Consider the following 15,505-nt stretch of genomic DNA (forward strand, 5'->3'; position numbering starts at 1 on the left):
AGTTATATAGTCAAGGGAATTTAAACCAGCTAGAGTACCGTGTTTTAATTAGTTAACTAGTTAGTTAATTACTTAACTCAAAGCTGACAAAATACCTATCCTCTGTTTTCCCTATATAGGCACTCCAGCAAAAGTCACTTGATAGTAGGTCTGGAAGCCTGAGCATGCTGAGTGGCCCTATAAATGGCTGTTACTTTCATGTAGTTGGCTCTGAAGTGGCTCGTGTTTTAACTAAACCCTTGTCAGATGGGTTCCTGGTCTCAGATATGAAATGAGATTTTGTCAAGATATTAAAATATGAATCTACTATCTATGTAAGACTTTGAGCACCAACCCCTTAGGGGATTCCACTCTCTCAGGCCACTTCCCATGTCATTCATAGGCTCTGATAGTATGTTTTGCTCAAATAGTCTATTGTAAATAGAATAAAATTTAAAGGAAACTAGATACTAGAACTCTTGTACAGAGACAGTTGCCATCATTTTTCTCCTCATCTTTCTCCTTGTTCCCACTTAAATCTCTTGATATGTGTGGATAGCACTGTTAAAGCTCAAGAAAATGTGTGAGGGAGGGGCATTCACATCTCATCTAAAGCTGATATATTAAAGGGAAAATGAGAGTTCAATCAACAATAAGCAAACAAGAGCCTTGGTGACTCTTTGGCCTCAACTGCTAATGGACAACACTGGTCATGCTGTCTGCGCCTCTCTCTGTGGTCCCTAGTCACTCTAACTCTTATCCCTCACACAGAGGTTCAAATAAGGAGGGAAAGGAAAGACAGTTAACAAGCACAGATAATACCTCTTTTTTCTTGTTGTACAATTCTTTGGTATCGCAAATCCTGTTGTGTTCTAAGGCTAAACCACTTCTTAACCCCACTCTGTCAAAGAGAGGTTAGGAGAAAACTCATTTCCAGTGTGGGTGCACAAGGGGTTATCTGAATTTTTTTGTTAATATGGTCCCATTTAAATCATTTTAGGCCCAAAGAAGGATCCTGTGCAGCAGCAAATTCTAGTCCTCTAAGGCTACACAAAATGATAATTTTTTTTCCTTTCTGGATAGATGCTTTTCTGTAGAAGATGTCTGTAAATTTCTGTACAACAAATCATTTTGTGGTCCAATTTCATCTTAGAATATGAGCTGTGTATATATACCATGAAAAAGTCTCCCTATAGACTTTTGCAAGGGGCTTTTGAGGAAAGGGGCTTCTGGAGACAGATCTCTGCAGGTAGTGCATGTCTTAAAAGCCCATTATCCTAAACTGAAACTTTATTTTTGTAAAGAGTCATAGTCTATCTTGTGACATTTTAGGCATTATAATGTAATCAGGTTCGGTCACGTGACCAGAGTGCCGCAGATAACCTCTTCATGTGGAGAATATTAGAAGGCTACTTCTGGGAGAATCAGGATAAAGTATGACTGAAGTATACATGTGGAACCTTCTGTAACTGGTTCTAAGAGCAGTTAGTATTGAGCCTGAAGTCAGGAAGATGCAAGTTCAACCCTAGCCTCAGACAGTTTACTTGCTGTGTAACTCTGGGCAAGTCACTTGATTTGTCTGCCTCAGTTTCCTCCCCTGTAAAATTAGGATAATAATAGCACTTAGTTCACAGGGTTGTTGTGAGGAACCCAACTCACCTTTATGAAAGCCTTTATTTTATTCTTTTGGCATTTTTGGAGTACAAGTAGATTAGTCAGATTAGTCATCTATTAATATCTCTCATTCTTGCTATGTGACAGGTCTCCTTTGATGAGCTTCTGTAAGGCAAACAGAGTTGAATATAATTAGTAAGGTATAAATTCAGGGGATTTAGAGAGGTAAATTTTTATGGAACTTTACAAATCTGGCATATGTTTTCAGTCTCAGTAATGAGAAAAAGTGTTGAGGTGTAAAGGTGAGTAATGATGAGAAAATGACTATCTATACTCATGAACGTTTGTAAATACGAGGGAAAAAAATAACATGGTCGTTAGGAAACAGAATCTCTCCAGTGGTGAAAAGTGGATCCCAGTGAGTGTTCCTGGGATTTGCTTAGTTCTGGAATATTATTCATATTCTCAAGAAAGAAAGAAAAAAAAGGACTAAAGGGAGGAGAACAAATAAAGGAGAAATTGCGTGTTGAAAATTAAAAGAGATTCAGACATTAATTTCTTAAAAGTGATTTATAGCTATATGGGAAAACACAAACAGCAACCAAGCCAGGAACATTCAAGTAAGCTTAGCCATGAAGATGATTAAGAAGAGACTTCAGTATTTAAGGGGAAAATTTATAACAAGGATCAGTAGTAGTCCATTATTAAATTCAAGAAACCAATCATGATCTAATATTGCAGATGAACTGCCTTTTTATCTTTTCTTTAAAGAGAAAATGATATTTTAAAAGGAAAGATATAGCAACACATAGGAAATAATCAAGATCTTGTCAACTTAGCTATAAAGAGGTAAAAAGACGTTTTACATAAGTGAATCTGTGAAAATCAGCAATTATGATATAGCACCAAGGTATAAGACAGCTAAGTGGAGCAATGTGAATGGAGCATGGGACTTGGAGTTAGGAAGAAGAGTTCAAATCTGGCCTCAGATGCTTACAAGCTGTGTAACTCTGGCCAAGTCATTTAACTTCTGTCTGCCTCAATTTCTTCATCTGTAAAATGAGGGTAATAAAAACACCTACCTTACAGAGTTGTTGTGAGAATCATAACATATGTAAAGTGCTTTCAGTGAAAGCAATGAAAATGTTATCCACAACAAGAACAATAATAATAACGGTAATGATGAGGCACCAAAGAGGTACATTTTTTAATATTATTTTATATAAATGCATATTTTAATGGTGGACATTACTCTTCTCCATGAGATGTATAATTTATTTTTTAATGAAGTCAGATTGTATGTTTACAATGGAAACAATAATGCCTCTTGTGGGCAATTGATAACAAGGAATATGTATTTTTCAAGTGTATGCCTCCAATTTTCCAAATCTGCCTCAGCTTCGCAAATGCCTGGGACTTGCCTTTGTTTGTTCTAGGGACTAAGTTTAACAAATTGCTCACCTTCCTTTGTCTATTCAACCACAAGAAGAAAACCAGTTTCCTACTGCTAGAGAAGCTGTAAGGTGTCATGGAAGAAGTGTTGTTGGATTTGGGGTCAAAGGGTCATAGGATTTTGGTATTCTACTTTTAGAGCCAAAACAGACAACAGAGGCCATTTAATCCAACTCCTTCATTTTAGACCCTGGTCTGAAAGCCTTCCTCTGCCACTGCAGAGGACTTTAGATACAGGTGATCTCTCTAGTTTCCTTCTCTGTAAAGTAGAGGTAGACCAGATGGCCCCTAGGGTCCTTTTTTTGATTCTAAATATATATACGTACAGGTGATGCTGTGCATGGGGGAGGGTACAGGATTTGGATCTGATGATCTCTGAGATCCCTCTTAGCTCTTCATCTATGATCTTACTGTCCTCATCATTTTGCCCCCCTTGGTATGTTAAATTTTATGGAGCATTCTGTCTTTGATGCGTTTTGCAACCTTTAGTACTGTTGTACAAAGGAGCTGTTGTACCATAGATGGATCTTTCTTCCTGGCTTAGCATATTTAATAACAGCAAAATATCAAATGGTGTCTGCTTTGATTTGAGTGGTTAATAATGGCCATGATAATGATAATAATGTAAAAATAGCTCATGTTTAAATAGCCCTTAAAGGTTTGCAAAGTGCTATACAAATATTTTCTTATTTTAACCTCACAATCACCCTGGGAGTTAGCTGCTATTATTATTCCTGTTTTACAGATGACAAAACTGAGGCAGACAGATGTTACATGACCTGTCCAGGGTCACACAGGATTATGAACCTAGGTCTTTCTGATTCCAGATCTGACACTCTATCCACACTCTATCCTTGCTGCCTCTAACATTGTTATTGTCATGTTGTTTTGTACTGAGCTTATGAAATGTTGTGGTGGTATGTTGAAAATGGTCTTTGAAAATTTTTGCTACTCCTTTAATAGTTCCCATTAACTAAAATTTATTGAATTATTCTTGTTTTGTTCCTTATAGCAATAATAGGAATAGTTCATATTTCTAAAGCAATGGGTTTATTCAACTTGTACCTATTTTAGTATCATTAATAATTTTAAAACAGTTGTTTTTTACAGCAGTGACTAAGATCTGAAGTGGGAACAGATAGGTCTCACTTTAGTCACTACCAACCTGGGCCACATTTGAACTGGTGACCTGAAGGTAACATAAAAATTCTCATAAACCTCTTACAAAACACTTGAGTCGCCCCATACCCAAGATATGCATTTGATAGTTTTCATTTCTTATAGTTACATTAGTTGAGTTTAACATTTCCCCAGATCCTCTTAAAGTAGTGGAGTTTAGGGAATGAACAGTTTGCAAAATGAACTCTCAACCCTGCATTGAACGACGTAATGTAATTAAAACTACCCTCAAAAGAGATTCAATTGAATGAGCCTCATTACAAATGCATGAAAACACAATCTGCCTTATGAATATACTTGTACTGTTGTAACTCCCGTTCCATTTTTTATGACAAGCTGCCAGTAATGAAGCATATGAAGATTATATTTTCATAATTTTACTCATTACTTCTAATATAAGATCCTACTTTACAACAAGTTATTTCCATTCTAGGTATCCTTGACACACATTGACAAAGCTTACCATCTAAGTAACTTGATTAGGAAGATGGATGTGACTTTTACAGTGCTGATTATTCAGCAGTCAATTCAGTCTACACTATACATTCGAAAGGTTCCAGAGAGTGTCACAATTCATATTCTGAACAGAAGTGATGATAAATGTGGATTCATTGTTCTGAAAACTCAGAGGGTATAAGGTTAGCATTTTGTCCAGCCAAATACAATCTTTTTTATTTGTTCCTAATTTCAAATGGGGCTTAGCTCATGACTCCCTGAATTACTTCTCCATCCAATAGCCTGCTCACTCTGGCAGTGTGATCTTTTCTTCTGATCTGTGAGTTCCTCCCCAGAACCTCCACTTGAGAACCTCCACATGCCAGCCGTGATTACTTCCAACCTAGCTTCGCCCTTCATTTTTTGTACTGTTCCACTTTACCCAGGATTTTCAGCTGACTTTTACATATTGTCTCCCCCATTAGAATGTCAGCTCCTTGAGGGTAGGGACTGTATTTGTATTCCCTGCACTTATCCTAGTGACTAGCACTTGGTTAGTGCTTGATAAATGCTTTATCTGTCTGCTTCTCTACCTATGTATCCTCATGGAGTCTTTCACATCCCTCAAAAATCACATCCTGTTTCTTTTGTTGGATAGTGTCATAGACATCTGAAAGACCTATTTTCTCCAGTGGATCCCAGAAGCGTTTTTGACTTGAAGCTCTGCATGGCCAAGGTGTCCACTCACATCAGAATTCGCTGGACATTGAGTATGCCATGTTCTAAGTAAGCCATCTTTAGGTGAGCTGACTCCTCTAATGACTTGATGGCTGGTGATATATATTGTCAGGTCTGGAATAGAAAGAAAGCCTTACCTTCAGTGGGTGTAACTATAGGCTTTGTTGAGAGTTAAACTAATTTAATGGACAGACTCAACCAAGAAGAGAACAACATATGTGATACCCAGCTTCATTGCCAAACTGGGTCTCTGCTTTGGCTTGGTTCAGGGGAACAAAAAACCATATGTCTTAATTGCAATTCAGGTAACTGGTTCTACTCAGACTATATCTACACTAGTTCTAATGTTTCCTAAATTTTAGTGATAATGTAATTTTATGCTGAGAAAGGGACAGGTAGTGTAGACTTTCTATCTGAAGTAAGTGGGATCTCAGGTACATTTGAGTATGCCAATAAGAGTAGGTTAGAGATGATTAAAGACAGGAGTTAGGATTCTTTTGTAGTCAGGGCTACACTCATGGATATTCTTTAGCTATTTTAGTTCCATTTTCCTGTCTCCCCCAACTCCAAACCAAAGTTAAACTGAAGTCCATCAGCTGGGCTTTGTTAAAATTATCTCTGTATATTCAGTTATCTGCACTGTAGTAGTTCAAAGTGCTTTTATTTATTTTGAAAACCATTTGAGTATCATTATTTTTTTCCCTTAATAGTATTTTATTTTTTCCAATTACATATAAAAATAGTTTTCAGCATTCACTTTTATAAGATTTTAAGTTCCAAATTTTTTTCTCCCTCCTTCCTTTGCCCCTTTCCCAAGACAGCCTATATCTAATATAGGCTATGTGTGTACAGTCATATTAAACATATTTCCACATTAGTTATGTTGTGAAAGAAGAATCAGAAGAAAAGCGAAAAACTGTGAGAAAGAAAAAAGAGAAAATAGTGTACTTTGATCTGTATTCAGACTCTATAGTTCTTTCTCTGGATGGTGGATAGCACATTCCATCTTGAGTTTTTTGGAATTGTATTGCTGAGAAGAGCTAAGTCTATCAGAGTTGATCATCCCATAGCATTGCTATTACTGTATACAATATTCTCTTAGTTCTGCTCACTTCACTCAGCATCAGTTCATGTAAGTCATTCCAGGTTTTTCTGAAATCCGTCTGCTCATCATTTCTTATAGCACCATAGTATTCTGTTACATTCATGTACCACAACTTGTTCAGTCATTTCCCACTTGATGGGCATTCCCTCAATTTCCAATTCTTGGCCACCGCAAAAAGAGCTGCTATAAATATTTTTGTATATGTGGGTCCTTTTCCCTTTTTTATGATCTCTCAAAGTGCTTTTAAAACAAGAGACAGTTTTGGAATAACCTAATCATGATTCTCTTTTTTTAAAAATTATTTTCAGTTCCAAATTCTCTCCTTACTTCCAGCCCCTCTTCCACTATTGAGAAAGCAAGCAATATAAATAATAATTCTCTTGAATTTAATCTATGTGCTTGATGAGTGATTCATATTTTAAATTTTCAGCTTGGATTGGTTTAAATGTTTCAGGCAGTAAGCAAGAAGTATTTTCCCTGTCCTCAAGGAAGTTACAATTTGGTTGCAAATGATAATTAATAATACAAAACAATAAATACCTGGCAGTTGAAGGACACAGTAAGTGATATAGGAGTCCCCAGGAGAGAGTGAGAAGGTTGCCTAAAAATATAGGTGTGATCATTATGCATTTTTCTTTAGAAACTATTGCCATATAGATAACAAGTTGTAATGGAAAGTACTTTGGACTTGGAGTCCAGAGAGGCTCTAATACTTTCTTCTGGTAGTTTGTTCATGGCAAAATGGGGATAAAAATATCTTTAGTGTATATTTCTAAGTCTTATTGTGAAGATCAAATGAGAGTGAATGTGATGTGCCTTTCTATCAATCAATCAAACAAGGAAGCTTTTATTAAGCACATTCTATGTGCCAGCCATTCATTGTGCTGAGTGGTAGGGATATAAAGAAAAACAACAACAACCCAAAAAGCAGTTTCTACTCCCAAGGAACTTATGTTCTCATAGGTGAGACATGGACATAACTTGGTGTATACAAGATGCATTCAGAGTAGAAAGTCAGTGGTGGTGGTGGCCGAAGTAATAGTGGTAGTAGGAAGAGGTGGAGGAGTTGTTGTTGCTGTTGTCAATATCATTCTGCCCCGGCCTGATGGCATCTGGAGTAGTATGTTCCATTCTGGGTGTGATCTAAGAAGGATCTGAGTTAGAGAATGTTAAGACAAAGGGAACCAGAGTATTGAAGGGTCCTGTGATCACTGATTGAAGGAACTAGGATGTTTAGTTTGGAGAAAAGAACTCTTGAGGGGAGAGAGAACAAGAAAACTGCTTTCAAGTATTTGAAAAGTTATTACATGCAAGAAGCATCTAGGTGACATATGCTCCACACAGAGGTAGGAAGACTTGACCAAATCTTGTGTCAGATACTTTCTGGCTGTGTGACTCTGGGCAAATTATTTAACCTCAATGAACCTCAGTTTCCTTATCGGTAAAATGGGGATAGTATTAGGACTTTTACAGAATTATTGCAAGGATCAAATGAGGTAATTTATGTAATGTCCTTTACAAACCTTAAAGTGTAATATATACACATGTTAGCTGTTATCACTAAGAGCACTTAGACTTCCTCTGTTTAGTGTCATTGGGAAGAAGAGGTATATTTAGATTTTATATAAGAAAAGTCTTAACAATTAAAGGTATTCAAAACTAGAATGGGCTGCCTTGGGAAATGAGGAATTCTCATTCGTTCAAGGTATTTGAGGGGAGAGTTGATGACCACTTATTGAGGTCTTTGTAGAGGACATTGCTCTTCTGGCACAAGGACTCTTAGTGGTGGAAAGAACACCAACTGTGAAATCAGAGAACTTTTGTTCCAAATCCAGCTGTCACTATGAGCTATATGACCATGGGCAAATCGATGCCCCTCAGTTTGTCTACAGATTTTTAAAAGTAGAGGATTAGGCTCAATTTACTATGATGTCTCCTCTGGCTTCAAATATATAAATTCTATGAACTTCTGAGGTCAGAGCAGCAATTAGTAATTCTGATGTAAATTTAATTTGGGGAGAGACAGGGTTGTGTTTAGGGGAAACTACCCTCTGAAAGAAAAGCACAGAGGTAGGAGGATTTTCAGGTCAGGAGCTCAGAGATGATCATGTCAATCACTTTGTGTAGTGAGGATTGTGGAGGAATACAGGATGAAGTGTAGGGACAGTGAAAGTCCCATGTTATCATCATGGGGCAAAGCTTAGGGCTCCCAATGCTAGTTATGGCTCTATTACTTTGATTCTATGATTCTGTTTCATTTGTTGAAAACAGTATTGAACAAATAATCAGAAATTTGGCCATTTGGGACAGGTTTTCCTTTTATGCCATTTTTGCTAAGATAGTATGCTCAGAAAGAAAAATTAATTCCAGACATGGATAGGTAAATAGATTATTTTTCTTCCTCCCCTGAATCTGACTTGATCATACTGTGAAGAAAGAATTACTTGGTCTCTGCATCAGATTCTCCCATTAAATGAGAGTAACAATAATTATTTTCTTTGATAGTGTTATAAAATTTTTGTTTGTTTATAAAAAGAGGTGGTTTTAAAGAAAAATCTATTAGTGTTCCCCTTAATTTACTCTCCACTTAAAATGGCTTTGTAGATGATATTTTTGGCAATACTTATATGATACTTATAATGGAAAGGGAGTACTTTAGTTGAATACTGAGAGTTAATACATTTTTATAGCTTTCCTATTTCCATATACACATTCCTAACATAAGAATGACTGTCAGTGGGAAAGTGTTTTGCAAGGCACTTCTAAGGCATGGGTGGGGTGGGGAGGAGGTAAATTTATCTTCATAGAAAATTCCAGGAAATTATACTGGATGCTCAGAAAATATAATTTTAGAAATAGAGATTAATAAGTTGAAGAAAAAAATCACTGACAAAACTGCCACAGCAAATTGATAATAGCCTTTGGTAAAGTAAATATGCCCCTAAAATGCTAAACAAAACATTATTTTTATTTTAACTAAACAACTGTACCCCCAAGAAGGGGAATGAGAGATGTAGACGCCTTGCATTCTTAATCCCAACAAGAGCCAACCCAAACTCTGTCTATGCAATTCTTAATGACACAAGGGAAATGGCTTAAACCACACTGGAAATAGAAAATGTCTTTAATAGTTTCTATAATAAACTTTTCACCTCATGGAGACACTGGGCAAAGAAAACCAGATAGCTCTAAAAAATGTGAAATAGGCAGCAGGAAATTAGCAAACTCTTTTTTGATAACTGAAATATAGGTGGCAATGAATTCATGCCAAGAATTTTCTACAGAGCAGCAGACTCATGAGATGGATAGGTGATATAGTACTAGCCCTTCAATGAAGAATGTTTTCTTTCTACTCACATTTAAGAATGTGCTCAAAGAGAAGTTAGCCTTTGGCAAAATGGTGGAGGGGGACAAAGCTGGTCTTCCATGACTTTCCTTTCCTCCTCACTTCTATGTGAAGGGAAATTTCAGTTTTTCAACAAAAGCTTTAGGTACTTTTTTGGGGGTATCATTTAAATATTTGATTATTAGAGAGAGATGGGGTAGCATCTCATCTTCCTCTTTTTGATTTTGTCTTGACTCTTGTCCTGATCTTCCTGTGACTCCACCATTTGTACCTTTTTCTTTACTTTATCTGGTCACCGTCTTCATTTTCCTCCCTTTTTCTATCCTTACTTTTTTTTTCTCTGCTCTTGCTGCTACAGCTGTTTTGCTGTAGTTTCTTGAGTGAGACCAAACCCAAGCAGACTTGGGAGTATCCTTCCTCTCCTGCTAGTTCATTAGCCCTTGTAGAGAATGGGAGAGCACCATACTATTCATTCATGGCAGAGCAGCAGAGGACGATCAGCTTTTGACTGTTATTCTTCAACCAAAATTTCGACTCTTCTATATTATATTATTTTATATTATCTTATGGAAAGCTATTATAGACAACCATTAGATCATAAACCATTTGAGGGCAGAGACTTTTTCATCTTCTTTTTTTCTCCCCAGTGCTAGATATTATGCTTTGTATGTAGTTGGCATTTAGTTCAAACTTTGGCAAATGTTTATTATGTCATACTATCAAAGTCTCTTTTGTGTTGTAGTTATTTGTATATATGAGCTCTTTTCCCAATGGGACTCTACACTCCTTAAACAGAGAGACCAAGTTTCATCTTTGCATCTCTTCTGGAGCTCAGCACACAGGACCCATCATACAGGCTTAATAAATTCTGGGGGTTTTTTGAGTGGAAGTGTCATCCAGTGCTATTGTATTTACGGCTAATAATAGTGATAATAGTAATAACAATAGCTAGCATTTATATAATGCTTTAGAGTTTGCAAAGTACTAGGAAAAATATTACTTCATTTTATCCTTACAAGTTAAGTACTTGGGGGAGGTAAGTATTATTATTATCTCTACAGATGGGAAAACTGAGGCTGGGAAAAGTCAAGTGAATTGCTTAGATCCTCACAGCTGGTAAGTGTCTAAAGCTAGATTTGAACTCAGACTTTCCTTCTTGACTTGAAGTCCAGATCTCCATTGACTGTAGCTGCTTCTGATATTTGAGATTGGTGCTTAATGATGTGTTAACTCTTTTTATATCCATCTGTTGTTCCCCAAATTCTTCAGGTGCCTTCCTTCAGGTGCTCCTTCTTTCTTATCCTTATCTTATCTTCCCCATGTCTGAAATGTCTGTTCTTTTCTTTTCGACTTTGTAGTGGGCCAGGTACTGGTTGAATTAATCTCCTCTTTCATCTGCTCCCCCCGATTATTCTCAGGACACTGAGTAGCAACTCCTGTGAGCAAGTTAGTTGTGGTGAAGACCTGGGGCAGTTTAGGTTAACTTTGCCCCAAGTTAGATTGATCTTGGATCCAGCTGTGGACCTTCTGGGCAAGAAGAGCATAAAAGTGGCTTTTAGGACTTTGGCCCAAGCCCCTTAGACCCCAGGGAACCTCTTTGCCAACTGCTTTTAAATTTCTTTGCCCACTAGCTTTTATTTACTTAGATCTTCCTGAGTTGCCTTGGAAACTGTTTTTACCTGGGGGTATTTGAATATATTTTTATTAAATGGATTGTTGGTTTAAATCCTTGGATCCTGAATTATCCATTGTGTCAGATCCAGACTGAGGAGGACAGACACCAAATATTATTCCTTCCTTAAAACCCAGCTAATATTCTACATCTATTGTGTTGGGTTTTTTTGTTTTGTTTTGTTTTGTTTTTGATGAGGCAATTGGGGTTAAGTGACTTGCCCAGAGTCACAAAGCTAGTGAGTGTTATGTGCCTGAGGTCGGATTTGAACTCAGGTCCTCCTGACTCTAGGGCCAGTGCTCTATCCACTGCACCACCTAGCTGCCCCTCTACATCTATTGTGAAGCATTATCCAGAGTGATCCCTTTATTATCTGGTCGTATTTAATGAACATCACTGAGTTATTAATATACCAATTAACCCCCTTCCATTTTTATTAGAGATTGAGCCACCCTACCATGACTGTCTGAAAGGGAAGAGGTCCCAAGTGCAGCCCAGGGGCTGTTCTCTTGTGTCCAGTCTTCAGGGAGAAGAGAAAAAGTAGAAAGAAAGATGCAATACTCCTTCCTTCTTCCCCCTGAAACACACTAGAAGAAAGCTCCAAGAACCCCTGCCTACTTCTGATCAAGCCAGGCCACATATAGTCCTCAGCTCCTCCTTCTTGGTGTTGATGATAATAATACTAATCTACATTGAAAGTTATTTCAGTGGACTGGTCAGTTAAGGGCACCTGGAATCTTGACCAAGTCTGCATGAAATTAAGAGGATCATGGTCCATCAGACCATGGAATGCCACCCCCACCATTTCATGATCCCACTGGGGATGTTTCCAACTCCTCTGTCACCCTCATCCTCCTTTAACCCTCATTCTCAGCTGTTAACTATGTAATTATGATAAATTGTGAAGCTGGAGACATAGACAAAAGGTATGAACTAACTAGAATATTACCAAAGAAAGTGGAGAAGATGAGATGCCTGCCCACTCACTTATTATTATCATTACTCACTTAATACTTCCTAGGGCAAAAGTTAGGGTTCAGAAGATCATAGATTTAGAATTGAAAACATCATTAAAGATCATCTAGTCTGGATTAACCTAGATTCTGGGAATTTGCTTTTTAAACAGATATTTTCATAACTGTATTTCAACATTTTTGGTTTCCTTTATAATCCCACATAATTTATTTTATTTCTTGAAAAGCATTATCTTGAGAAGGGGTCCATAGCCTTCACCAGACTGGCAAAGAAGTCTATGTCACAAAAAAGATTAAGAACCCATGATCTAGTCCAACCCTCTACTTTACAGATGAGGAAACTGAAGGCCAAAGAAGTTAAATAACTTGCCAAAAGTCATGCAGGTAATAAATAGCAGGGCCAAGATTTGAACCCACCATCTCCTTCCAAATTCAGCTCTCTAATGTATGATGCAGCCTCCAGATTTTACCTTGTGTACTTGGTTATATTTTTATGGTGAAGGTGAGTCAATAGCTAAGGTTTTCATTTTTCATAGACATTGTTTATTTATAACATACATTGCTCCGAATAAGGTTCTCTTAATCATGGCATGGGATTTTAAATGTTGGGTTCTAGAAGACAGTACTAGGAGGGCACAAGCTTTTCCAGGTCCTACCATACTAAAAAGCCTTTGAGTGTGGGCTCTGTGATAGATAGACTACCTGTCTTTGTCCAAGGACAAGCTTAGCAACGTTCCCTATTTTGTTATCTGTCACTCACTGAAATTCTTCCAGGGGGATGATCAGTTTGGATCACCTGGAATCTGACTCCATTAAGTGAATAAAAAGTTGCCTCTCTTGCTTCCTGCAAGATGATAAATTTTTTGGCCACACAAATTCTTAAACATCATCTTTTAAGTAATGCAGGGGTAGCCTGCAGCCTGTATTGCTAGAAGAATGAAATGGCAGACCCTTACAGTGTTGAAGAATATACAGATTTCTAAATCACAGTGTAACTGTATTTGCTTTTCTAGTATCCATAGTTTCTACAGTATAAATTTGGGGACAATTTGAGTTATGCTTCTTATAAAAAAAGGTTTTTTTTAAATTTTGTTAAAATTAACTTTTAATATCCTGTCTCTTCAACTTTCCTCCTTGAAGAGAAGGAATGTTTTTAACTGTGTCCGTCTTAGCATTTACCCCAGTTCCATGGACATAGTAACAGCAATAAGTTTGTTGAATGATTTAATGCTTTTACTTTTTAAAAAAAATCACTGAGACTAGGTTTCTCTATGTGATATAATATTTCTTACCCCAACCCATAGAATATGAGCATTCTCAATAGGAAGTAAGTTCCTTGAGAATAGGACCTTTTTCATTTTTGTCTTTGTATCCCAAGTACCTAGCAGAGTATGTAGTAGGTGATTAAATAAATACTTACTGATTGATTATTGATCAAACCAGTGCATTTTGTGGTTAGTGTAGTGCTGGGGATCTTCTGAGAAGTCAATATTTCATTTCTCCCGAAGACTTGTGATTTCATTAGTGTGACTAGTTATTCTATTAATAAGCATTGGTTAAGTGTTTACTGTGTGCTAGATACTCTGCTGGGTGCTGAAAATGCAAAGAAAAGGCAAATATTACCTTTATCATGAGAACTGTAACCATTTTGTGTTTCAGTAGAAAATTCATTACCTGGTGGTCAGCCTTCAGTGATGAGCCTTCAGATGACAATTTGTGGCAGGACTATATACAAAGCCTTTTCAGCATAGCAGAGCCTTTGACAGCTTGTACTTTCAAAGTGATTAGTGGTATAGACTGTTGAGAACCCAGAGTGAGCTTCACACAATATTAAGATATTAGAGTAGGACTATGGTAGAAGAATAGTTAGTAGAATATGTGTTGTTGTTGTTAATTCAAATGTTAATTGTTAATGAATACAAAAAATGAATGTGGGAAAGTAAAATAATATGATTAGTCAATTAAATTTTAAGAAAGATCAGTTGAAGCATTTGTATTGAGAGTGCTGTATAGAGATTTTCATATTTATTAAACAATTCAATCTTTTAATTCTTAATGAATTCTTAATGATTTCTTTAGTACATCATCAGGCAGACAAATTTTTATTTTATACTTTGAAAGCTCTTTTACATTTGTTTGTTTTTAGTTGAAAGCTTATGATTCAATGATCAATGTATGAAACCAATCTTTGCCCATTCATCATGTGCTGGGGTAGGCTGGGACAGTAGAACTAGTTGGTTGACAAAGGAGATGGTATTTTGTCTTTAGGCACCTTGCACAAGACTTTACCAGTGCACATAAATGATTAGAGTTTTAAAAAGCATACAAGATTATATTGGAGTTGGTACCAATGGGCATTCCAGATATGAGAAAATGAGAAATGGGAGAAATGTTGAATGTTCACCTTAACATGCTTGAATAATAATAGAGAAAAATCTTTGTACTGTGAGCTGTGTTGAATGATATGTATCTCTTTCTTATTAGTAATTTTTTCCACTCTGTCTTGTAGAATAAGAGAGAAAGTTAAGTATAAATGGTATGGGTAATTTACGCATCAGTTTCACAGAACCCCTAAGGAAATTTAACTTTTTATTCATTCAGTACTTGGAGGAAATTTGCCTTTTCATTCATTCATTAAATGCTTACAGAGCACTTTATTTTTCTTTTAGAATTGGAAGACAAGTGCTGATGTAAAGGAACTACCTCTAGAAACTGTGATGTGCTCCCAAACTTGCTTTCAAAACCGATCTCCTCATCTCTTTCGACTTCTGAAACCCTAAAACAGGCAAACAGTTCATTAAGGACATTCATCAACTTGCCTTCTCTTGGTTTGATTTACCTCCCCAGATGATCCACTTCTTATGACTTGGTGCTGAATCTCTCCTCTTAATTTAAACAAGGTCAATAAATGGAAGAAAAAAATAATAGTTGAATTGTATTTATATATATAAAGCCATTTCTGCGATGTTTTTCCTGTCTTCCTTTTGTTGAATTTTTAGTTTCCTGAAAAC

At 36.7% G+C, this 15,505-nt stretch overlaps 1 protein-coding gene across 1 annotated transcript in view; it reads left to right on the forward strand.

Annotated features, from left to right (window-relative positions):
- The window catches only part of LRRC69 (leucine rich repeat containing 69), a 139,861-nt gene extending 124,614 nt beyond the window's left edge, over window positions 1–15,247 (forward strand). The window contains exons 8-9 of the mRNA XM_020972881.2: window positions 5,318–5,460; window positions 15,164–15,247. Of these exons, the coding sequence (XP_020828540.1) occupies window positions 5,318–5,449 (132 nt within the window). The 3' untranslated portion in view covers window positions 5,450–5,460; window positions 15,164–15,247. The remainder of the gene's footprint in view (window positions 1–5,317; window positions 5,461–15,163) is intronic.
- Window positions 15,248–15,505: the final 258 nt, after the last annotated feature.

The sequence above is a fragment of the Phascolarctos cinereus genome, unplaced genomic scaffold, assembly GCF_003287225.1.
Source record: "Phascolarctos cinereus isolate Bilbo 61053 unplaced genomic scaffold, phaCin_HiC Scaffold_4;HRSCAF=312, whole genome shotgun sequence".
Taxonomy (NCBI): domain Eukaryota; kingdom Metazoa; phylum Chordata; class Mammalia; order Diprotodontia; family Phascolarctidae; genus Phascolarctos; species Phascolarctos cinereus.